General features: G+C 36.9%; 1 protein-coding gene across 17 annotated transcripts in view; it reads right to left on the bottom strand.

Annotated features, from left to right (window-relative positions):
• cadpsb (Ca2+-dependent activator protein for secretion b) overlaps positions 1-26,734 on the bottom strand; it is a 71,358-nt gene that overhangs the window by 34,906 nt on the left and 9,718 nt on the right. For all 17 annotated transcript variants that reach the window (XM_047813807.1, XM_047813808.1, XM_027147105.2 and 14 more), the window contains exons 2-6: positions 20,464-20,577; positions 16,089-16,421; positions 7,655-7,735; positions 6,939-7,172; positions 2,262-2,383 (exon numbers count right to left, since the gene is read on the bottom strand). In XM_047813807.1, coding sequence (XP_047669763.1) covers positions 2,262-2,383; positions 6,939-7,172; positions 7,655-7,735; positions 16,089-16,421; positions 20,464-20,577 — 884 coding nt within the window. The remainder of the gene's footprint in view (positions 1-2,261; positions 2,384-6,938; positions 7,173-7,654; positions 7,736-16,088; positions 16,422-20,463; positions 20,578-26,734) is intronic.

The raw sequence follows: 26,734 nt of genomic DNA, 5'->3' as shown, positions 1-26,734 counted from the left end.
AGCAAATGTGCTGACACTGCAATACACCATGTATCACACTACACTTCACACTACATATACTACTGTGTGTATGTAAACAACACTGTGGCTTCTTTCTTTCTTTTGTCTAGCTTATTCAGATAGGCTACAGTTATGTTTTAATCTAAAATGTAAGCATAGCCTAAATCAATTTCTGGACCCCCCCCAGCTTTCTATCTTTCTGTCTCTGCCCTATTCTTTCTGTCTGTCTGAGCAGAGAGAAAGAAAATGGGAGGAATAGAGGAGAGAGTGTCCTTGGTGGCTACTTCATGCTGAGTTTTGTCATCATTGTTGCAAACCATGAAGGTGACCTTGTTCTTCAAGAAAAAAAACGTATGAAACAGATATGTCTATATATATATATTTATTTGACACGATACAACACCCTTAAATTCATGTGTCTTCTGTATGAAGCAGTAAGTTGTGAATATGTGAAACTATGCACTGCATGTGATGATGGATCAAGCTAATTCTACAGTGATGTCATTATACTTCAGTCCTGGAGGCTTGCTCATTTTCACTTTCAATCTATTTTCCATTCCCTCAACACTCTCTCTCTTTTCACACTCCCTCTGTCTGTCTCTCTGTTGGTCTCTTTTGGTCTCTCTCTCTCACTCTCTCTTTCTCTCTCTCACTCTCTCTTTCTCTCACTCTCTCTCACTTTCTCTATCCATGTTTTTAATCAGTTTCTTCAGCTGACTACACTTGTGAGAGGTAAAAGAGGCTGCGCTCTCTCTCTTTCCTCCTTCCGTTTTCTAGTTCTTTCCTCCCCCCATCTTTTTCAGTTCATTATAAATTGGCACCTGATCCAGTGACAGAATAGGGAGCCTCAAAATAGCTCAAAATCATGTGCTTCTCCCCAGAGCCTCTGAGTGTCCAAATGCGTGCAGGCTGGAACACACAGCACCTGAAGCAGCACTGCCGTGACGTGAACACAACCTCCGGTCTGGGAGAAGCAGCACTCCGGAGAATTCTAACAAACCACAAACCACTACTTGCAGGTTTGGACACATACAGTAGTATAGTGCTGATTATTTAATATTGTGCAGTGATGTACTGTAGTCTAGTCTCCATGAGTATCTACACTGTAGGAGTTTAAGGAAAATTGTCATATAATATTTCAATCAAAGATGAGAATGGGTTCTCCTTTGAGTCTGCTTCCTCTAAAGGTTGCTTCTAAATGTTGTCTCAGGGAGTTTTTCCTTGTCACTGTCACCTCTGGTGTTCTCTTTGTACTGTAGATACATTTCAGTTTAAAATGTCTATTTATATATTTCTGCTTTGCAACTATATTTATTGTTAAAAGCTCTACTCAAATAAAATGAAACTAAATTGAATGAAACTTGAACAAACATTTCATATTTAAGGTTCTCATTATATTTTTAAAGTGATCATCACTATGAGAAAGTCAGAACAGCACATTTTTGGAAAAAAAAAAAAAGATTCCTGATGTCATGTATTGCTCAAGGTTATTGAAGCAGATTTTATTTTTCAGAGATAAGGTAAGGACTTGTCTGTGTCAGAGATTAGACTTGAACATTGTTTATTTCTGAATCAAATTTGCATAAATGTGGACTGTATACAACATTCTACGAAACACCCACTAAAAATATACTACATTACCCCAAAGGTGGCAACATCAGTGATTAACCTGTAGCATTTATGACCAGAAAACATTGCTCCTTGCAGCTTAAACAGTGATCAGAAAATATAATTCAGCAAAAAAGTGCAATTCACTGAAAGGGAAATGATACAGGACTTTTTAAATGAATGAATTCTAATCCTGTGAGTCTACAGAAATCAAGAAGTCATGACTGTGGGTACTTTGCTCTATTAAAACAGTGGTGAAGCTGTTTATTAAGTAACAGTCAAATCAGTCTTTTGATACAGCTCATATTATCTTGATAATTGATGTTATCAATTGATATTATTATAATTGATATTAATAAAGGCTACTACTACTACTACTACTTATCTTTGATATTATCTTGCTTGTCCACCAACATACACTAAGGTTTTTTTTGGTAAAAAAAAAATTTTCTCTGCCTTCTCTCTGGACACCACTCAACCACTGTTTTATAAAGTATTGCAGTTGAGCTCATTGTAAATGGTTGTAAATAAATGTAAATGTAAATGGTTTAAGCATTGATTAAATGCTACTTCTTAATCAGAGGATGTAATTTAAATAAAATGGTCTCAGCTGGTATAGAGTGTGGGTGTAAATAGCAACAAGGGTATCTTACGTCGGTTTGGAAGCCTCAGCCTGGTCCGTCTGTAGCTTCTCTCCTCCCTCCACCTCCATAGTGCAGTACACAATACGGTTTGGGGCCAGAGATTTCAGCCCCTGCACCTCCATGATCACTACCTACACAAGACAGCCACATTTAACATAAGCAATTATGATGGATAAAGAACCTTACTGAGGTGTATGCCTCAATACCTCACCAATACTTCATGCCAAAATAGGGCCAGTAATTTTAAATTCTTTTAAATTTAAATTTAAATATCTTGGTCAAGATAATCATCCTCAACCAGATCGGAGAGAATCTCTATATGCTCCACAGAATAGCTGGTCCCTTTTTGGTGTCTGTTTTCCGTAAACTCCAAAAACGTAAAATAAGTAATTTATAATTTATTTTATCAAATCTTTATGAACCTCAGTAAAGAATGGAAACAAAGTATAGTGGTTTCAGTTATTATTGCAGAGGATATTTAAATTATTTCACCAACTTTAAAAATGACAAACAAATTATAAAATATAGTAAAATATGATTTTCTAAAATGGTTTCCCAAGCAATACTGCACTGTAATTATTACATTTCTATGTCAATATGCGTTGCTGTGATTGTGCTTTATTGCCCACTGAGGCAGAAAAACAATTACGTGAGGAGATAAGCATACTGAGCAGGATAATTCATATGAGCACAATAAAAAGCATTAAGAATGACTTACTAAAAAGCTCGGCAAAAGCAACCGTAGCTTTATATTCTAGCATTACAAGTTAATGCATTAAAATATGTGTAAAAAAATCACAAATTAACATTACCATTGCTCTGTTAAAAATAACAATATTTTATCTGAATTCAACAAACACACTGTCCTCCTTTATGTACAATACACAAAATGAAATACAAGCATTTCTGCCTACAAGTTTTTTTTTAAACCCTTAAAACATTCCTTTTCAGAGTTCAAAAGAGTAAAGCCTTGTTCTTGAAATCCAGCTCATTTGTTCATATCGGAGTAGCCCTTATAGATAAAAGAAGTATGATTTATGGTCCTGTACAATCTTTTGTTTGATCAAGGTGACAGCTTATGAAAAATGGTTCTGATTATGAAGCAACAGAACTAATGGAAAATCCATCCAAGTTTAAAACGTGATCATTTAATGTTTTCCTACATTACCCACAATGCACAACATCACGCAGAAACAAATTTCAGTTAATGTTCATAACAAACATCGGATGGCAAAAACTATGATGTGGGAGTTGGTACAAGATGGGATGGTTTGAGTATTTCAGAAACTGCTGATCTACTGAGATTTTGACACACAACAGTCTCTAGAGTTTAACCAGCAGGCTGCATAAAAAAAACTGAGTGAGAGACAGCTCTGTGTGTGGAAAAAAGCCTTGTTGGTAAGACAGGAAAATGCCAGATCGGTTCAATCTGCCAGGAAGGATATAATAACTCAATACATCACTCTTCATAACCATGATGAGAGGAAAAGCATCAGGTTCCATTAACTGAACAGTAACTGAAGCTAGATTTTATGCATTGTGCTGCTGCCTCATGATTGGCAGAATAAAAAAAACGCATAAATGTTCAGGTATAATGTACCTAATAAAGTGTATGTGAGTGTACATAAAGCCTACCAAAAGATACCAGTGCAGCAGTGCTTTTGTCATTTAGTCTATCCAGTTCACTCACCTCCTGACCTTCACTCACTCTGCAGTAAATAAGCATAACTGCATTATTTAACTACACTGCATCTTGGAGCCAACATTTAATGTCCCCACTTCTGCTTCTAGATCTGATTTGAAAAACTGTGAATTTAAAAAGAAGCTTTCATTCTTTTTTCAGGAGCTAACAGCAGAACCTACTGTACATATTATCACTTATGTGTAAAATCACTGATATGGTTTTGCTATTAAATGTCATTATACAGTATATGAGCAGCAGCAATGTCCTCCTGTGACATCAGAGTAGCAGACAACTACAAATGTCTCACAGGAATAATGAAAATACAGCATCAACAAACAAATTATCACCAGCAGTGTTTCGATATACACATGTTTAATGTGCTTCATTGTGGAGTTATCCTTTAAGAAACAGGTATATAAGGGTATAAGGGTATATAAGAATCATCAGTTTCCCCTTGGGTTTGAAATTTTGAAAATGAATATGCTGTGCTATTTAAGCTTGTTCCTTTTCACTCAGAAACCTGAACATGCAGCGTGTGACAATTCTCTATCCAGCATCCTTTTTATCAGATGCTCCTGCTGTTTCAGCATATCCCAGAATAAGTGCTGCTCACTTCACTGCTGAAATCAGCTTGAAAAAATCAATTCCCCGCTCCTTAGAACCCACAAAATCAGAGCACTGACACAAAACAGACATCCCATGTCTCAACCCAGTAAAGATCCATAAACCACTACTTCGCCAAGTACTATAATGAATGCAGTCCTGCTGTAATATAATAAGCAGCCAGGAGGACAATCCAGCAGAAGATGCTTTAATTTCAGCATAAACTTAAGAGGAGGAGAATGCTTCTGGATATTAAATATTCTCTAAAAACTTTCATCAAAAAAAACAAACAAAAGAAAAAAACCCATATATTACTCTTTTTAATATACTGCAGACCTGTCTCCTCGCTGTGCCTGTAATTCTACAACATTCAAGTGTGGAAATTTGGTGAAAATCGATGCCTTATAAAGGCATCAAACTAACACTGTAGCTGCCAATGCTGCTAAATCTATAACTGTCTCAGATTCTCTATCACAACTCGACTGTTCATGAATTTCTAATGAGGAGAGGTCCAACCTTAAAAGCTGGCAGAGGACATTTTATGGAAATGAAGAGACTGGATATTTAAAAATAGAACAGTATAATGTATGGAGAGAAAACCTCATCAGATGCACCCATCACAGCAAATATTGATTATAAGATTTACATTCTACTTAGAAATCAGATTTTGGAACAAATTATTAAATCTCATTCCCTTATGTATCTGAATGACACGGCATATAATAAGAACAACATTAAAAGCACATTTAGCTGATCTTTCCCAGTGACATTAAAAGCACATTTCTGCTTGAGAGAAGAGCAGCGTTGTAGGCTGTGAGTAATGGAAGATTTCTATAAAATGGTCACTGACAGTGACACAGAAAGACAATGACATTAGGCTCTGCACCAAGAACACTCAACGAGGTAAATAGTGCTCTTCGTATCATCTTCGGACTGCAACGTGACTGTATGTGTTAAAGATTTATTTTTCCAAAAATATGCCGATTTTATTTTGGAAGGAATTATTGAAATACAGCTGATTCATAAATGATCATCTAGAACCTTTTTTTATTTTTTAGAAACAACTCCATTTACATTTCATCCCCGAGCAACACAATATCCCTCCAAATTGAACCTTCATCAAAAATATACTTAGGAAAGATTATAATTGATTATGTGCAGTAGCCACATAAAAAATGAAGAGGAGGAGGTAGGATATGAGGTATTTTTACTTCATAATATAATATGTAATATATTTCCCAATAACATAAGATACCAGAGTATTTTATTCCTCATATACCACAACTATTTCCCTCCTAAGCCACATGATAAGCTACTTAATCGTATCACTTATGTTATAGCACCTATAAACAGTCATTCCCTTACCAGCATTTAATTTTTCTCTGGAAGTTATTAAGACTTAAACCCTCATATATTACTAACAAACCGGGAAACTGCCCTAGATTTCTTCCATAGATTTTAAACAACTATTTCCTAACAGAAACTTCACGATAACAATCATTATATATTTTCTTTGTTAAATACCAAACTTTTATTATTAAACGTTGATTATTTAGCACCACCACCAAGGAACTGCCTGTGAATATTGTCATTATATTATATACTACTGTATGTAACACGTAAGAATGCATTAATTAAAACCTATGATTTGTTTAGAGCTGTGCTCTTACTGAATGTTATTCAACACATTCTGACCAATTAGATTCGAAAATTCAGAAGCACTGTGGTAAACGTCTTTCTGTTTTCTTTCTCCCCTGTCTTTTAAGAAGAAGCTCAGAGGAATCAATCCTTGTAAATGTCTGTAACCTTCACATATAAACAAGAGCTATTTCTCATATTGTGTGTCCACATCACGTGTGTTTAGTGCGAGCAATGTATTAATACAGTGAGATGTGGTCTTCAATTAATACAAGGGTAAAATAGAACAGTTTTAAATTAAAGTATAATATGGGAAAAAATACACTATGTCCACATTTATTGGTGAAAGAAGCATATTAAAGGACACCATCTCAGTGTTTTTTGATCGAATATGTAATGTATGGCCTTAGAGTGCAATATCCAGAGCAATTTGAAACATGGCCCAGTACTTCTGATGAACAAAATAAAACCCCACATAACTAAACTAGAGAATGAATATCAGCAAGCATGGACAACTGGGACAAAAATACTTCTCCTCTTATCTTACTAATCTGATGCTGAAGTCATATAACTGTACACTTAACATTTGCCTTTGTGGAAGGAGATATGTTAAAGTAAACTAGAAATCTCATATGCCACATTCTTCTCTGAGGAATCGATATCTCTGAAACCTTAATATAGACATGAGTTAAGCAGATGTTTAAAAAAACAACAACTTGTGATATTCACTGCAAGGTTTTCACAATGTCAACATCCTGTACCTCTAGTGTGAAGGAGAGAACCACATCTGACTTGGAGAGCTGGTTCTCATCCTCCTGGCCCATGTCGATGATGGATGTGTTGTGTCCTCTTTTCAGCTTCTGAAGTTTGAACTCTCCTCCCTTGGACACGGGCATGCTCTCAAGGTTAGCCATGAGCTGGTTTACAGATGACCTGAGCTCCTCAATGTACATGGCCTCCATCTCCTTTGACACAAACTTGGGAAACTTGCCTGCCTGTTGTTTAAAAAAGTGCAAAAAAAATGCCTGTAAGTTTAAGGGTCTGTGAATACAAAGCCCTGTAATCCTAGCAAAAATAGGAATTTAAATAGAATAAGAAAATACTATGGAATAAGAACATTTAAAATAACATATGCAAATATATTTCAGATATTTTACAGTGCATTATGTTCTGTGGCTAGCAAAAAAATACAAATATATCACAGAGAAAACAGACGGTGTCTAATATAATTTTACTAAGTAATAGAAGTGATAGAAGTCAGTATTAAAATTTCAAGGCATTTTTATACACAGGTCATTGTACGTGATAAGCTATTATCAGATAATGTGATAGAACATAAAAATTAACTACCTTAGTACTGCACACATCATAAATTAAGGTGTAAGCATTAGTAATTTTTGTATTTAGGGTGCAGGCAGATAAATGTGTACAGTACCCAAGATGTGGGATTATGGACTGATCCATAAATGAAACTCACCCTGGCAATCTGATCAGCCATCTGCAGACGCCCATCCAACTCCCTCCTGATCTGAGCAGCCTGCTCATCCAGATTATCCAACTATAAATCACACACACACACACACACACACACACACACACACACACACACACACACACACACACACACACACACACACACACACACACACACACAAAAATGATTCTTGTTCCCTCAGCATGAATCAATCTCTCCTAATTCTAATAAGTTTTCACATCCATTTCTAACACAATTGAGGTCATCAAAGGTCACCCTTCATTCTTAAACATGGGACAGCAGGTTTCCAGAAAGAGATAAAAGGGTCAAAGGGCAATTACAGAGTTTCATTTCTAATTAAGTCAGCTGATTAAACTGGAGTGTTATGAATTAAAACATGGCAGTAGGTCTGATGAAGATACATTGAGAGCATGGTTATAGGTCTCCAACCTTTTTTCAGTTTTTCGAACTCCCAAAATGCTGATCAGTTTCCTAGAAAATACACAGTTCTTAAAGTCTATTCATAATGCTCTGAAACAGATAGATTTTTCAACTAAATGACACAAATTCTGACAGAATTACAATTCCTGCAATTACAATGTTCACTGCAGATGTTCATCAAGCAATCAGATTTGGTATAAGGTTTTGGAAATTCAACATCAGTATATTACTTCAGCACAGTTTCTGCAAACTAGAAACCCTAAGATCATCAATAACATTGCTGGAGACAAATAAGTTTCATCTTATTATTGGACCTTAATCATTTGGTGTAATGAAACATTCCATATTATCATTTAACACCATCTGTACTTAGTGAACTGTGCACATGTCCCAGCACCCCACTGTCAGGAATCTGAATCCTATTAATTTTCCGAAATTGCAAAATTTTTTGCTAATCACTGATTGTACAGTATATACTTCAGACATAAAAGCACACTTTCCACATTGTTACTTCCTTTCCTTTTCATTCTTATTTGTGTGTTTCTATATGCACAGTACGTATAGGAAATCTGTAGTGTGTGTGGTGTGTGTGTATGCATCATTATGTACTGTAGCTACTTTCAAACTGAACTCATGTGCACATTGTATTATCTAGTACATCCCTTCTGCCCAGTCAGCCATCATTTCCTGTGTATGTCACTGTCTTGCTCACACCCACGCAGCATCTAGGGGCTACAGCACCGGAGCAACCCGTGCTGTGGCAACTGTCACTGTGGAGCGGGATACCCCATCACTGTCGGCAGACACAGTCGTGTCCCCAGAGCCCACCCTCTGTGGGCCGCACTCCTGGGGATCTGCTGTAATTAAACATGGCACGACATCCACAGGAACCCTGTGAGGCTGTGTGTGTGTGTGAGTGTGGCTAATAATAATAGTAAAGGAAAGGACAGTTCTGTCAGTGAGTGGGTGGCTGAGCTCTGCTAAATAGGAACATCACTTGTGGCAAACCGTTCCGAAGTCTGTGCCTTAATGTGAAGTCTATTTTTGTAATCTTGTAACGTGAGTAAAGAGATTGTGTGTAACAAACACTGCCTGTAACCTTGAAGGTCAAGCAATGCACATCAACCAGGGCCTGCAGGTGGAGAAAATGATAAAACACCAGCAATATCATCAAAATCATAAACAGCTTTACTAAACTGCCAAGCAGAGGACATCAAACAAATGACATGTAGACTTTAAAATAGATTACTTTACAAGAGATACCAGATTATGCCATAAAACCATCCCATCCATTTTCTGTACTGTATTGAGGTCATTGGGACTTGGGGCATAGGTCGGGGACACCATTGATACATCAAATGGCACACACTCTCATACACCCATTTACACACAGCAGACAATTTTGAGACAACAAACAGCCCATTACTCATGTCTTTGGCCTGAGGGAGAAAACTGGAGTGACATTGAGCAAAGCCCTGAAACACAGGAAGAACAAGGTGTGAGGTAAGTTTGCTAACCACTAAGCCAACGTATCCCGAATGTAAACTCATACTGACATATTTTTGTAATGCCATTTCATGAGATCGAAGTCACAACAAATGCAAAACTGCTCATTGACTTAATAAAGCTACAGAAGGAAAAACAATTCTTCCACCTTCTCTTTGCTCATGGCATGACTCCATTTTGTTTGATACATGAATGGCATGATTTTTCCACTTGCCCATGGTTCCTGCAGGTGGCCTGGAGTGCACCAGTATAGTGGGCTTAAGTTCTGCAGCACTGCTCCTGTATTGTACCTGCAGGAGCTGTCACTCGTCTTGATCAAAAAATGTTGTAGTCCCAGCTGCTGTTTCTATGGAGATAATCCATGATTGGTGAAGCTGGGCCATGTTTTAGACCTATATGTGCTAACATGAAAGCAGAACTCATTATAATGTTCTCTCTGCCTTTTCAGTCTCTGTGGAATGGTTTTAAAAAAAAGGTCTGCAAAGCTAAGCTTCATCTACACAACTTAGTACATGAAACTCATAGCATCCTTGAAGCTTCATGCTTCATATTTAAGCTCCCAGTTCTGTAAATCAGGTAATATCTGAAAGGCCTAAGGGAAGCTATGTTGCAGTGGACATCAATACAGTGGCATCTCTATGCTGAGTTTGAGTGTATTTAGTAGAAGTGTGCTGGTACAGTAGCTGCCTGTCACCAGAGGGAGCTCCTGGCAGCTGTTTCATCAACAAGGTAATGGACAGTGGCAAGGCTCCTATGCATTAATAATGGATGCACAGATTTAGACTTGCTGACAGCAGTCTTAAATGTGAGGAAAGAGACAACAGATCACAAGAACTACTGTCTCTGTGACTCTCACTAGGAGAAAATCTTTAGTTTCCTGCTGCATGTCAGACTCTGGCAGAAACATCTGAGTATGTGAAAGTAGATGAGGGAAGCTGTCACAGGTGGTTGGGTTTGGTGACACATGGTGATTCTTATACCTTAATATGGTGCCAGACCTGAAACATACAATATGGGCCAGACTACAGATAATCTAGAATCTACTACTTTTGTTTACACCCTCCTGAAAAACAATTTATAGCTTAGAAATATAATGTTTCTCGTATGTAGGAGTAGACTACTTGTTTTTGTGAAGTACTGTAATGACTGAGAATCAAAACAAGAGTTCAAACACAGTCTCCCACATAAACCACACAGGAATTTACAACAGCCTAAGTGCTTTATGCAATTACACAACATAGCACAACACAAAAGTTGTGTTTAGGCAGGGACTGTAAGGTGGGGGAGTTTACTCCCAGTGTGAAGAAGACAAAAAGAAGCTTTAATAGTTTCACAGCAATGAAAGGAAATAAATGATTTGCTGTGAAAAATTTAAATCCCAGCTCACTGCTTTAGTTGAATTTTGGAAATGATTAAGTTAGCTAATGATTTTTAAATATGGTCCTTGGGATTTAGTGGGAAACATTAAATTGCCACGTAGCTAGCCGAACAGAGAGATGTGTTTTTGCACTGGAAAGCCAACTTATGCCAACCTGTCCCTTACCATTTTTGGCTGTGAGTGTGTGCTGTGCTGAGAGACTGAAAAGTGAGAGAGAGATCAGTGCAAGGATCTAAAACAGAAAGAAAGGGATAAGAACAAAACGAAAGGTAGACAGAGGGCTAGGAACATAATTAGACTGGTCCTAGAAGCCACTAAAGCTTTCCACTTCCACATTAATAATTAGGTGTGTAGTAGCTACAATGCTACCAATCTACCATGAATCATTGACAGATTCATAGAGCTACACTATAGAGAAGAATCCTAATCCTAATGTGTGTGTTTGTGTGTGTGTGTGTGCGTGTGTGCGTGCGTGCATGCGTGTGATAACCCTGTGGTCCTCTCTGGGCTGTTGGTTAGTGGAGCACGTAATTAGCTCCAGCCACCAGCTGCACAAAGCCACTCTCTTTTTTGTCATCTATTAAGTCTACATCGATTCCTCACAGCATTTCTGACTTGCACAAACACACCCACAAACATTTTTCCTGTCTATCACGTTGATCCTCTTTCTGGGGAATCAGAAGGAACCCACTCACCACCCCTAATATATTCCTGACTTTCTAAAAATTTTTTAATCCTCAGCAACATTAACATGTAAACACACTCTTAAGCAGCTCAGCAGTTCCCTTATACTCCCAGGGAAGGATAGGGAGTTTTTTTCCATGGGTGGTGACCAAGCAACCTGAATGATTTACTGAGTTGTGATGAAGGACTGAGAGATAGAATGAGAAAAAGAGAGAGAGACAGAAAGAGAGAGAGCTGTGTATCCTGGATTCAAACACTATCCTAATGCCTCTTTACGTATAGTAAGAGACTGACATGTTCATTGCTCTCATGCTCCGTTGATGGTCATTAACTAATTCAATCAGCACAAGAGCGCTGCAGAGAGAAGGGAGTTGCAAAGTGGATCTTGAGGGGAAATATTCATGATGGCAGGGAGATGAGTTTGAATCAACCATTTACACACTGTTCCACCAAGAGATAGTACTAAACTAAGTTTTATGAAGAACATAATGTACAACAAAAAAGTCATCTTATCATATTTGACAGTGTTTTTACAGATATATCATCAAAAACTAGAGTTTAAAAATATACAGTACTGTGCAAAAGTCTTGTACATTCTGGATTTTTTGTATTATTCCTTATTATTATTCACACTCTTATTAAGAACCCCTGTGTAGCTGCATGTACATCCAGTTATCCAGAAAATGATATCATGCAATCATGTGGCAGCATTGCAATGCATAAATTCATGCAGATACAAATCAAAAGCTTCAAACATCAAATTGAGAGAGAAAATTTGATCTCATTGACATTGACCATGGTATGTTTATTGGTGCCAGAGGGGCTTACATTTTAAAAATCATGAAATTTATTTGCGTGCTTGGATAATTGCATTAATGAGCAGGTGTATGGGTGTTCATAATAAATTGGCTGTTGAATCTACTTTTTTGTCTTTTGCATTAGAGAATCAGTAAAAACAATTGTTGAAGGATTTTGAAGATCAAGGAACAAAGATGTTTGTAATCTACTTACTGGTTTTATTATAAAACTGGTAATGGTGTTCCTAACGGGACATTTTAAAGATATTCTTATTGATTTCATTTCTTTTTTATGGCTCACTATTTTAGAGTATTGTTTAAATTTTATACAGCAAACATTTTGTTTAATTATTACTGAAAGCATCTTTGCTTATCAGATATTTTCACCTGTGCCTCAGACATTTTCACAATACTAGGTTAGCTACAGGGTATAGTGGATCGATCAAAACAGTGGGGAATCATATCAGGCTGTGTAGGCTGTCAGGCTGTGACTTTGAGATAATCCTGTATCTCATCACAAGTCACAGGATACAAACAGGATCAACAGGCAGGAATCATCTACAGGGACAAGGGCTGGACAATCATGTAATCCACAGTGGTGGGAAGTAGTGGTGTAGTGGTGATTAAAGGCAAAATCCCGTGAGACTACTAGCTCTGGACAAATAAACAACTAATAGTGAGCCAACCAGATATGTTGATGGCAGAAAAGGTGCATAAAACTGCAGTGTTTATAGACATGATTTATGGTAACATCAGATGGAATAAAAGGGATTGAACATGTAACCAGGAAATACATGACATAAAGCTGTTGGCTTGCTCCAGGGTGTGACTTTGGAGCTATAAGAATGGCTCCAACAGATTAAAAAAATGCAGACACCATTAACTTCACTCATGTAGTGTGAAAACCAAGCAGAAAACTCAAGTCTAAAGTAAAAATGCTTTGGAGACAGTTTTATCTGGTTATCAATAAATGCTTAAACTCACCATTTGTGGTTCCATACCTATTTTATTTATTCATCTTTAATAATGTCTCTTTATCCTGATCAGAGTTGAGGTATGTCTAGGGTTATGGTATCCCAGGAACACAGGACATGTATCAAGAATTCACTCTTTATGGGATTCCTTCTGTAGCTTTATTAAGTCAATGAGCAGTTTTGCATTTGTTGTGACTTCCATCTCATATACTGTCTACTTCAGGGCTCCATGCACACACAATCACACCTGTAAGCAATTTAGAGTAGTCAAGCCACCTACCAGCAAGCTTTTGGAAGGAAATCGGACTAGTCAGTGGAACTGCCCAAGAATACGTGAAGAACATTTACATTACATTTATGGCATTTGGCAGACAACTTTATCGAGAATACCTCACATGTATCTCATTCATATAACCAAGAAATTGAGGGTTAAGGGATTTGCTCAAGGACCCAGCAGTGGCAGGTTTGTGGCCCTGGAATTTGAACTCACCACTGTCGTATCAGTGGTCCGACATGTTACAAACTGTAACCTGAGTTCAGGACTGAACCAGGGACCCTGTATGCTAAGTCACTGAACTGCCTAACTACATATCAGTACTATTAATTTTGCTGTAGTGACTGAATAATTCATAACAGTTCATGAATAATATGATTTAGTATGAGTATTTGAATAATATGCAAAAAATCTAAATGGCTAAATAATGGAATTCTGGAATGGATGTATTCAGTGCCATACTTATAAGAAAAGCTTTGACAAAAGAACTTCAGAATGTCAATTAAACCATCTTCAGCTGCCAATTAATACTAAACATTAACTCCTTTCCACAGCTCAGGTAAAAGGCATGCTTTAGTTCAGTTCTTGTGTTTTACATCTCAGTAATAGATGCCATACAGATCTGCAGGATCAGCAAGAGTTGTTTGTGTCTTGGTGGTCTCATTAACTGCATATGTAGGTCATCAGCGTTATACACCTTTTCCTCAATGCGGTGGCTCACCAAGGGTGCATCTTGCAATATTCGGTACCACATTATGCAGAGTCAACAGTTATACAAAACTTAACTCCAGCATCTCTCTCTCTCTCTCTCTCTCTCTCTCTCTCTCTCTCTCTCTCTCTCTCTCACACACACACACACACACACACACACACACACACACACACACACACACACACACACACACTCTTTAGCATTCGGAAACTGAAAAATTCCTGCTGGATGAAGAGCTTGTTAATGGAAGATGATGGACCACTTGTTTTATTTGTGATGATGTGAATGTGTGTGTTAGTGTGTGAGGGGGCAGGCATCAGCACAGTTGCTCTGGCTGTGTGTGTGTAGTGCCAGACAATTTCTGCCAATTACATGTGATTGTGCTTTCATTAAATACACTCCAGGTGGTGTATGAGTCGTCTATTGGCTGTCAGAGAGAAAAATCCTCCTACACGTGGCCTTGAGACCAACATAGGAGCAAGGGGAAAAAAGACGGTGAGTGAGCTGTTTGCCAGTCACAAAAAGTAAACAAGCCTGGTTTGATGAGTTGAGTACAGTTTGATGTATAAGGATCATAGACATATTTGATGTGTTTTAATTAGTTTTTGATGGATGTGATTACATTGTATGACAGAGGCAAGCTACTGACTAAACAAAGTTTCACAGGTTAGCTGTGTTTAGTTTAACAGCGAGGTCATGTACTGTACATGCATTAATTTTTACCCACAAATCCAATAAATAGCTGATATTATAGACAGGAAATCCAACCCAAGTTTCAGAAATAGAGTATTTTAAAGCAAACATCCTTAAAATCTCAATCCAAGCTGTATGGCTCCTCAACTATAAATTAAAGCTGAATTAAATCTACAATTCTGAATTACTGTATTGTTTTGTTTGCATCAGACTCACAAACAATTTTTAGACTTAATTCTATACTGAGGATTTTTTCTATAGTGCAGTCATTGTAGTTTTATGATGCAAAATGCTTCTGCTGTCACTAACTGGCAGAGTAATGGTGACAGCTAAGCCCATGACTCATCCCTGATGTCTGCTTGCTTTGCTTGATGGAAGACAAAAATAGACGTCTGGATTGTTTCATGCTTCAGGGATCTAAGGATGAAAATATATCTAGTGTGGACACCTTTGAACAGCTGAAAAACTTTCCACCTGATCTTTTTAGCTGACTCAACACAGGTTTACAAAACTGAGCATTTTAAATGCACTTGAGTGATATTTAAAAAAAAAAAAGCATGGTCAAATGAAATATAAATTAGTCTTAGATTCTAGTTTTATCACAAAGGCTGCTTAGAAGAGAAATATATTAACACTTATTTATTAACAGACCTCATTTTAAAAATGTGTTATGAGCAAAATGAATGAATTATGAATCCGTGACACCAAAACTAAGTTTCTGTTGTATATCACAATAAATTCACCAGTCTTTCCAGTGCAACAACTTCAGAATGTGTCTTTAGTCCTGTGGTGTCCTTGTCCTCAGAATACAGAGGATGCTTTCCTTTCATGCAAGCAGAATTATTTTCTTTATTCAAATCAAATGTCAATGTCCATAGCCTGAAATCTCTTTAAATTTACAGTACAGTATAACTGACTGACTAACTAACTAACTAACACTTAAATGCTTTTCCACCCTGGTTCTTAAAGAACACTTACCTGACAGGCTTGGTACAGCAGCTGGTGCTCAAATTTCTTGATGCCAAGGATCTGCTGGAACATCTCATAGAGCTGGTCCTTGCTGAGGATCAGCTCGGATGCGGCACTAGCAGTCATGCGCTGCTGAGCCTTGCGAGGATCCTCGTCCCCACGGTAGATGGTATCAAACTTGGCCATCCAGGAGCTCAGAACCGTTTCTTTACTCAAGCCGTCAATCTCAGGCAGGCTGCGGACGCGCTTCTCAATATGGCGCTTGAACACTTCCCGACAGTCAACAGCAGAAAAACCTCCAGTCTGGACCATCTTTGCCACACGATCGCTCTTCAGAAAGACCTAGTAGACCAAAAAGAACTCTTTTAATGTATTCTTTAATCGGGTATTTCTCCACAAATGTAAATGCAAGCTCATAAATGTTAACAAAATACTTTCATGTACTGTAAATTTGTATTTCCAAAATACTGAAAATAATTTGTATAGTGACAGTGTGCAGTGTCTCATGTAATTCTAGTACATTGCAGATTGCAGGTGATACAGCAAGAGAGCTGCAATACAAGAAGAAACCTTTTTTGCTTGAGCTAATTACTTTTGAAAGGCATCACCTTCTGTTCACGAGCAGCACAACCGCTCTTCTAAATGCTTAGACTCATCAGAGAAGTCTTAAGAAGCTGATTACAGGGATAAACATTAACTATAAACCTTTTACTTGTGCTACCTCATTTCTGAAAAATCAAGCATCTAACAAGGTTATCACATGCAGTATACTGCTAACAGCACAGTCTTACCATAAGTACCACTGCTAACAGCACAGTCCCACCACTAGCAATAGATTTACATAATACTTTGGAGCACCATGACCATTTTGGTGTGGCATGACAACTTAAATAATACAGAAATCAAACAAAATTAAATCAAGAGGCTCACAGTTATACTATAGCCAATTGTCTCTTGAATTTCTTAGAGGATTTCCGAGACAGTTCATTGATATTTAACAACATACAGTCAGACGAACCTTTGTGTTTGTTCAAAAGCTTTTTCCTGCAGTTATGTTCTTATTGCTGTGCGTGAAAAGAGCTAATAATATTAACCAGGGTTGCTGGGTTTCAAAATTTCAGGACAAACTACTTCTCAAAAAACCCACAGAAGGCCTTAAACTAGCCATAAAAAGGTCAGGCACTAGAAAACACAGATTTATTTTTATGTGAGAAACATGGACACAGACATTATCCACTCCGCAATCCACTGTTTTTCTTTCCTCTTCCTTTCCCACTGTTTTCTTTGCACTATGTCTTACAACAGAAAGGGTTCTGTGTATTATAGATTCAGTGTGTACTTAAACTCTGTCTTTGTGTGAGTAAATGTATTAGATTTAATTACAATTATTTGCCACAAACTAGTTTGGCAACAACTGAGCAGTTTTATATTATGCCAATTTGGAAGAAAAAAGTCCCATCCCTGCAAACTGTGTCATTAATTGTCCTCCTCCTCTACTGAAAATATTCACAGTGTGATTTGTGCCCCAGTGGGCCTATGATAGTGCTTGTTGCATATCCCATTTTGACCAAAAATATAATAATAACTCTGTGGCACTAAATGGGGCAGTAAGCATGAGGCTCCATGATTACCCAACATTTAGAAAGGTGACCAAATCTGAAATCAAATCAAAGCTGACATCTGTCAAATAGCAATATTTGTTAAAATCCCTGGTCATAAAGGTAATTAGGATTTCAAAAGAATCACATGAATGCTGAATATTTGAGGATTAACATTTGTTGAATAGCTGATATATTGCATATGGTGGAATCTTAGGATGAGCTGCCAGTGTGTGGCACTTAGTTCTTGATGTTTATTTTAAAAAGATATAATGCTCTTAACATATTTGCAAGTAAATGCTCAGATCATATTGTTTTCATGTTAATCATATAATGTTTTCTGGGTATTGTTTAAGGGTATTCGGTATAATTTGTTTAAGGGTATTTTGGTTTAGTTGTGGAAACTCGACAGCAAAACACTGCAAAATCGAGTGCCATAGAATTATTTTCTTGCACTTGTATGAACCTGTGAGCGCCGCTTCTCTGGAAAGTGCTCTTGAGTCAGTGTAAAATCTCCGTAATGATTTAAATCAATAATGATTCCAACTGCAATATGCTTTGGGAATACTGTATTGTGTCTCTGGACTCTGCTTTAATATTCTACAAAATGATGGATTTGCCTCCGTCTGTATAATATATTGAAATAATATAGCAAGGTCATTAAAGCCATGGAAAGAAATTGAACCTTTAAAATTTTACAGCTTTGAAATGATGCAGCTAGTGAAAGCAGAAATGTTGCATGAAGCCACAAATTCTCTACCTTTCGCCATCTCTCTTGTTCTCTGAATTATTCAGTCTCTCTTTCCCTTCTGAAAACAGGCAGAGGAAAAAAAAAGTCTGATTTGTTCTCTGTTCTTGCTGCAGTGGCAATAGAGTAAGGTTTAAAGGGTCTGACTAACATCCGGAAATCCCCCCACACGCTCCCTCAAACTACACACAGACACACACAGACACACACAGACACACACACACACACACACACACACACACACACACACACACACACACACACACACACACACACACACACACACACACACACAAACACACTGTCTCCTACCCATGTCTCAAATTGAGTTATATGGTCTTGCGAGTGAAATGTGATTTATGTTGTTTTTTTCCACATTGGGAAGGTCTGCTAGAGCTGGCAGCTGCTTTTCCCTACTTTAAAAGTCCCTCTCCACTGCTATATTCAGGAAGACAGATTAGACTCTAAATTGCTGTCTGGTAACGATCCAAAACACTGATTTGCCTCATGCCTCTTTCTACCTGTGTATACAGTTACTGTACAAGCTGCTGTTTGTAAAATGAACTGTTTCTGGATGAAGGTGACCATGGAACTGGGTTAAAGTGTCACTCTATTAACATAAGTTTGATATACAGATCATAAATTGTGGATTCTGATTATACATATGATACAGAATACTAGTAAAACCATCAAAATCTAGTAAACCATTTGTATCATTACAGTGGATGCTTTCTGATACTGGTCATAAAAGCCAAATGGTTTGCATGTTAACACTGTGCTACCACACTGACACACACACACACACACACACACACACACACACACACACACACACACACACACACACACACACACACACACACACACACACACACACACACTCACACACACTCACACAATAATACTGTGAAGTGAAGGCCGATCTGTCATGATCAGAGTGTGTATAACTGTATGTGTGTATGTGTGTATGTGAGTATGTGTGTGTGTGTCTGTCTGTCTGAGCTCAAACAACAGTAAGTCCTTCGCCAGCACAGTGTAGGGTGTTGATAAGCCTTCAGTCCTTCATCCGACACCTAATGTGTTACAAAGTCAGCGAAGGTTTATGATAGTATTTAAATGTAAACACTTTATTTTAACGATTCAATTTATACTCTTTCAGTTTAAATGCATCAGCATTTCTCTGACACTGTGCGTGTATGTGTTTCTGTTTTAGTGAAGATATGCCATAAATCATAGGACTAGATCACAAAAGTAAGTTTGGCATTTAATGCAAATTAGCTACAAATCTAAGTGGGTGGAGCTTTTTGTGGCTGCAAAAAATTAAACAACAAACCCCTCTCTCCTAAAAAAAGACAGTTCCAAATACTTCTTGTTTGGCCCACATTATAATGATGCTCACAAAAAGGTGATGTAGTATCTTTATACTTTAGCAAGGAGCATAATCCCAGAATCTGTGTCTTAAATGCTATTGTGATTCTGCATTTATCAGCATAATAATTAGCAACTACAGAAGCCCAAACCATAGCAACACCAGAGAATGATATAATGACACAGTAACCTTACCACAACAATACTTAATGAGTAAACCATTAAGCATACAAATGTCCTCACTGGGTTGGTGTGTCTGTATAAGTGTATGCATTTATATACAAGCTAAAAGGAGTCATTTGTGTCCCAGGAGAGCTGTTTAGAACTGGCATATTTTTGTTAAGTATCTTATACAGTGACATGCACATGAATTCGCTGCTATGAGATCACAAAATAAAATGCAATTTTAGCACAATAACACTGTGAGTAATTTTATAGTGTTATAAAATGTCCATAGGTTTTTTATTTTTCAATTATATATTCTCTTTCACCGTAGCTTTATGGCCCGCTAAACTGACAGTAAAAAGTTATAATCAAATATTACCTTAGATTAAAACATCTGACACATAGCATTTTAACTACCACACTAAAAGTAAAAAAAAATATACAAACTGGAAAGTATACTGATCAGTTAGTATTGAAAACTCAAAATGGAGGATTCTGTGTGTACCTCAAAGTAGCTCTGAACTGCATTGATGAAGGCCTCATCTGCCACAATCTGAGTGTCTCCTTTGAGAAAAGACTCAAAGCGATCCTTGGTGGTCTGAAGCTGCTGCTTGGTGATCTAGAGAAGGAGAGAAAACAAAACTGCCTCAGTGGCTAAGCCATGATAACACAAACATACAATATGCAATATGAGAGAGAGAGAGAGAGAGAGAGAGAGAGAGAGAGAGAGAGAGAGAGAGAGAGAGAGAGAGAGAGAGAGAGAGAGAGAGAGAAGAATGTAGGCCAAATAAAAGCCATAAATATTCTCAGCCTTTACTGTAGATTACCGTAGATTCCTTTTATATTTCCCTTAAGATGAAAGCTTATTTTTTTAAAGATTTGCTATAAAGTTTTAAAATTGTAGAAGTCCCATATTGCCCCAGAACCAATGCGTTTAAAGAATATATAGAGAGCCCATGGGCAATGAGAAGATAAAAGGGATAATTCAGTGATGAACTAAGAGATATCTTAATCAGTTCAGTCTCTTTACAAGACTTATTTCTCTATAACAAAATAAGCTGTGCTGTTTGCTACTGACATCTATTCATTTTGGATCTTATAAAACCACAGTTTAGTGACTAAATCATGAATCTCTTCCAAAGAACCATGGCTTTTCTTCTGCCAGTGTGGAAAACAAAACAAGGGGTTCTCAGCTTAGTTCTCAAGCACCTCCTGTCAGTCCACAGTTTTCTATTTCAGCTCCTGACTCACCTGACCCAGCTAATCCCAGTTCAATTTGTTTACCTGGATCAGATGTGTAGTGAGTTGGAACAAAATTATAACATGTATGCACTGTGGATTTTTGATGACAGGACTAAAGATAAAATAAATGCCTCTCCCTTTCCAATTATCACTAGTAAATGTGACTTCCACAAAATAACAGTTATACAGGTGTTATGTAGATGACAGCTTTGACAGCATGACAATGTAAACAGCATTCCTGTTTGAAAGAAACTAGTGAATGTTCAGGGCCATTAACATCTAATCCTCGCTCTAAAAAAAGAAAATTACATCCAGCAGCAAATAGGCTGCATATATTACCCCATATAAGACACCAAGATTATAATTAAACTATTTTGTCCGTGCCAAAAGTTTTATGTAAACTAAGTAGCTGTTATGCATGCCAGACTGCTGCAGTTTGCCTGAAACCATTTTAAATTACAGGAAGTTCTTCTGTAATATGTAATTGCCCTAAAAAAAAAAGAGAGAATACAATAATGAGGGATATAAAGTGGAAACCAGAAGCCAAAATTCTTGGTAAGATTTACAGCAGTTTTGTGCCAACAGGGGACAGGAGTTCCAGAAATCACAGTTGGCACATTGAGCACAAACCATTCATGTATCTATTTAATCGATACACTCTATACTAGCTATTCATCTAAATTGCTAACCAGCCAAACTCCCACTGCACAGCTTCCATTAGACAAACATATATCTATATGTTGTCTATATTTTTGAAAAATCGAGATTGTTGGATGAACCTGATTTAAACATGTATAAAGCAAACAGGTAAAAATAAAGAAGAGCTTTAAAAAAGCCAAATGAGAGAATGTAATTCTGTATAATCTTAGCATGCTATCACTAGCCTATTACAGATTTGGTTTGGTACATACTATGCACCAAATTCACTGGACCTTTTAAAAGCCTCATTATATAATTACCTAGTAAATACCAATATAAGCAGGAAAAATATAAGTTGCCATTCTTTACAACAAAGTTACCCAGCTAACTAACCTAATTAAATGATAGATGTTGCTAGCAGTTGGACGGTTAAGCTAGCTAACATGCTTTGTAAAAACACTTGAATGTTTTTAAATGTTGTTACAAATGAATATGTTAGCAAGAACATTCCTCACAAAAGTCAACATTTGTATATTTACTTTACTAAAAAGGAAAATGCTAGTGACAGAAACTGATAACCGCTAATGACATGGTTGAGCTCATTTATTTAGTCTTGGAGTGAATAGGTTCATTAGCAGAAGCTCATGTGAGATTGGTTCATTAACAAAAGTTCATTAACTGTGTTTATTATGAAAAGCAGAAATAAATATAAACATTAAGAAAGTTAATAAATTTTAAGAATGTGCATAATAAATCATCTAATAAACACACAATAAGCTAGCTGATGAACTGTTTACCAGAACTCTCATCTGGATCAGGTGTATTACTCTCTAAATAATAACATGCATAAATATCTCTCAACATGTATATATTGACATTTTCTTTTTTTAATTTGTATAGATATAACTAGTTTCATATCCGTATACTAATTAATATTAATTATTAATAGTAAATAAATAAAAAAGAAGTAAAAATTAAAAAAGAAATAAACATAGCAACAACATTAATAATAATAATAATAATAATAATAATAATAATAATAATAATAATAATAATAATAATAATAATAATAATAATAATTAATAAAATAAAATAATAATTAAATAATAATAATACTCAACATTCTTTACCCTTAGTTGTATAATTCACAACTGAACAATACAAAAAAAGAAATGTATTCACCAAAACACACTGTGGCACTTTTGCTCTCTCAGATTGGTGGTCCTGTTGTATGACATGAGATATGTTTAAAAAATTTGGAATTCAATATGAATGAAAAGAAATAAAAATTGTCTTCTAATCTTCTGATAAGAAGCACACTGTCTAATATGTCAGAATGAGGAGAATTAGAATTGTCCATTATTCCATTATTTTGCCTGAAGCATCTCGATGTTTAATTGGTTGTGGTCTACTGTTCTCTAGAGAAATAATCATTCTGGGGTGTGTGTGTGTATTTGTGTGGGGGAGAACAGAAATGAATGTGTGTGAGAGAGAGTTTGCTGCATGTGAGATAGATTCTGGTGTGGGAGGAAGGTGGAAAAGTACCATGTAGAGTGTGCCTGTGAGGCATTACAGCACCATCTGTGTGTTCATCTCGTTGCTAATGTCCTCGCACTCACTTGCATAGAAATGGACACACATGCTTTATTAGTCCTTTCATTATTTGCCGAACTTGTCTTCATGTTGTAAAAAAATAAGCAAAAAGTAATCAATGTTGTCAGGTATGTTATCAGTATGAATGGGGTTGGGGTCATTCAGCTTTTTTTTGAATATTTCTTCTAAACAACTGGACTTGTACATCTTAAAGATGTTTCATTGCTCAGCTACTGAAATTCAGCTATCTTGGTTTACTCTTATAGGACAGACGTGCAGGTGTGTTTCACCAAGAGAAACAGATTTGCCTGTCAAGGATTAGAGGGTTCTCCAAATCCCCAAATTATTTCTTGTTCTTTTAATTCAATTATGTACAGCATGTAAATATTATCTACAATAGTATTATAGTAGAAATGAACTACACATGTACAGAATCCTGACCCTCATATTCATATGTGCTCTATCCCCAAACTGTTGCCACAAAGTTGGAAGCACACAACTGGACAGAATGTCTTTGCATGCTATAGCATTAAAATTCCTGAAGTGAAAGAACTCAAGAGTCCTGCAAAGTCCTAAGAGTCCTCACCCTAGGCCTCTTCACCTAACATCAGTAACCTCACTAATGCACTTATGGCTGAACAAAAACAAATCACTACAGTCACACTCCAAAATCTAGTGGGAAGCTTTCTCAAAAGAGTGGAAGTTATTACAACAGCAATAGATGTTCAGAAAGCACATATGGGTGAAATGGTCAAATCATTTCTATCTAACTTTTGCCCTTATAGTGTAAATTTCTTAAAACAAGTATCTAATGTATCTATTTCTGTGTGTGCGTCTCATTCGGGAAACGAAAGCGAACATGGATGCAAGTTCGGCAAAAAGGAAGCATAGGTCATATAGGTTGCTTTCTTAATCGCATTAAAAGCACTTGAGTCCTATTTACTTAATGATTTTTCAGTCACTGGTTTCACTCATTCGTTATGTCTGGCATTGCGGCATTGCTCACGCTGCATCTCCGCCTACATCTAACCTACACATCAATCCTTTGTTCAAAGCACCCTTAATAAGGGTTGCTCTATGGCAGCCAGATTCACTAGAGAAGACTAGAAAGGACAAACACATAAATCAGCCTTGATATGTCAGCACAAGGGCAAAGAACACATACACACATGCACACTTGTACAGATGGCCAGTCTCTGTTAGTGTGAAGTACACTGAGAAAGTGTGACTTAGCATCACCAATTTTTTGCTAAAAGCCTGACTGTGATGGCGATCCTTTAGTCGTGTGTCGGAAATTCTATTTTGATCCAACATACACCAGGCATCCCATATTTCTTTATGTAACCTAGCATAAGTTTTTACTCGAACATATTTAGTTCTTTTTATTTGTTTTATATCTCTTGGACTGGAAACAAGACTAGACAAGCCAAGCTTTTGACATATCACAGTGACTTTAAAAGCATCTGAGGAACACAAATTCTTCTCTGTCCTTATTCCAACAATATGCTTTTGTTGGATATTCATCTTTATTTTACACAATCTAACTTCTCAATTATTCAACCAGCAGATGATGGAAGCTTGTCTCCTCCACTTGAAGGAAAAATAAATCTATTTATTAAGCCACAATAACAAGAACGTTTCTTATCATTATGACAGTGTTCAAATTATGAGAGAGTTTCTCAAAATTATAGGCATTTATAGGAATTACAGCTTTTGAAGGACATTCGATGACAACAGTATTTGTCAAATGGTTCTGATTTACATATGCTTCATCACCATACAGCACACTCATGGCTACTCTTTTTGTGTGCTCTGCTTGTATTTTAAGCAGTTTTTCTAGTGTTAAGCAACTCTAGACACAGGCTAGTAAGGGACAGTGAACAGTGGTCAAAGATCACATCTCATTTTGTGAAAATGCCAAACTGACTATTCCCTGAACCTGTAAACAACTGCAATGCAAAATGATCTCACAGGCTTCCTCACACTTCTTTGTTTTGCTTGGTTACGTTTTAGTTATGCCTAAAACCAGTCTAAATCTACCCGGTGTCACAAGCGGCTTCTGGTCACACGTGCTTTAACAATAGGGATCAGTCAGTCAGTCAGTTAGTCAGTCAGTCAGTCAGTCAGTCAGTTCACAGATGATTTTCTCACATGATGTATTAATTTTCACATGTAAGCCATGCAGTTTTATTTTTATATGTGAGTGTGTTCACACGATGCCACATGTGTTTAACATAACATGGTGAAATGCACCTTGGCACGTTTGTTTCTTGATATAAGTGTTTTATATATGCTATGCATTTCAGTAGGATTTGTGATATTTAAGAAATTAATTAAGAATTCAATTTCAGAGCAGTCTTGTATTTATTTCAGAGTATCTTTGTGTGTGTGTGTGTGTGTGTGTGTGTGTGTGTGTGTGTGTGTGTGTGTGTGTGTGTGTGTGTGTGTGTACCATGATAATTGCACAAGGGCAGGAATTTTCACTTAGGGTTCAAATATGTTGAGGAGAAAGATATATTGTGCTTACATTTTAAAGCCTGCATGTTCGTAGTTTGTAATACATAAAATTAAATCTACTTTTACCAAGACAATAAAAATTGCAACTAAATTTCCCATGGATTAGATGTTTCTAGGATTAGACCTCCATATTGGCTCGTCAACACACAGAGAGAACGAGACAAAGGAAGGAAAAGGACCTTTGCTTTATATTATGTAAGTACTCAATGGGTAATAAAAAATGAAGGTGCTTGCCAAATTTAGAAGCAGAGAAGCTAAAGAAGAAGTGAGGAGGATATTTTATGATCATGACGCACACACATTTCATCAAAGAGGTAGCCAACCTTGAGCTGGCGCACTATCTGTTTTTTTTTTCCTAAAATATACATAGAGCCCAACATGAAGTTTGCCTTTTCTCGTGCTCTTGATGTCGTTCTGAATTTGCGTTGCCATAGACTGTACATTCTGCTTGTTGTGATATTCCATCCAGGAGGATATAACGGATAGTGTCAGTTTCCTGGTTTAGAGTTGCCATTTAAACACCGAGTCCATAAACACCTGCATATTGAAAGGTGATGTGATATAGTGTATGTAGTGCTTGGTTATGCTGGTTATGCTGCTGAGGTAAAGCCACAGCAAAGCATGTATAGCATATTCATGTGCATATTCAAACATCCAACTTGTTCAGCAGCTTCCAGGCTTAATTTGGCAACCAATTTCTATTTTACACTCTAGCAATACTCTCAGTGCTGATAGCAGCAGCAGAGAGATTTAGCCATTATTTCTTCTCTACCTAAAAAGACTGA

The sequence above is a fragment of the Tachysurus fulvidraco genome, chromosome 5, assembly GCF_022655615.1.
Source record: "Tachysurus fulvidraco isolate hzauxx_2018 chromosome 5, HZAU_PFXX_2.0, whole genome shotgun sequence".
Taxonomy (NCBI): Eukaryota; Metazoa; Chordata; class Actinopteri; order Siluriformes; family Bagridae; genus Tachysurus; species Tachysurus fulvidraco.
Note: the sequence above shows the minus strand (reverse complement) of the source record. Positions and strands in the feature narration are given on the sequence as shown.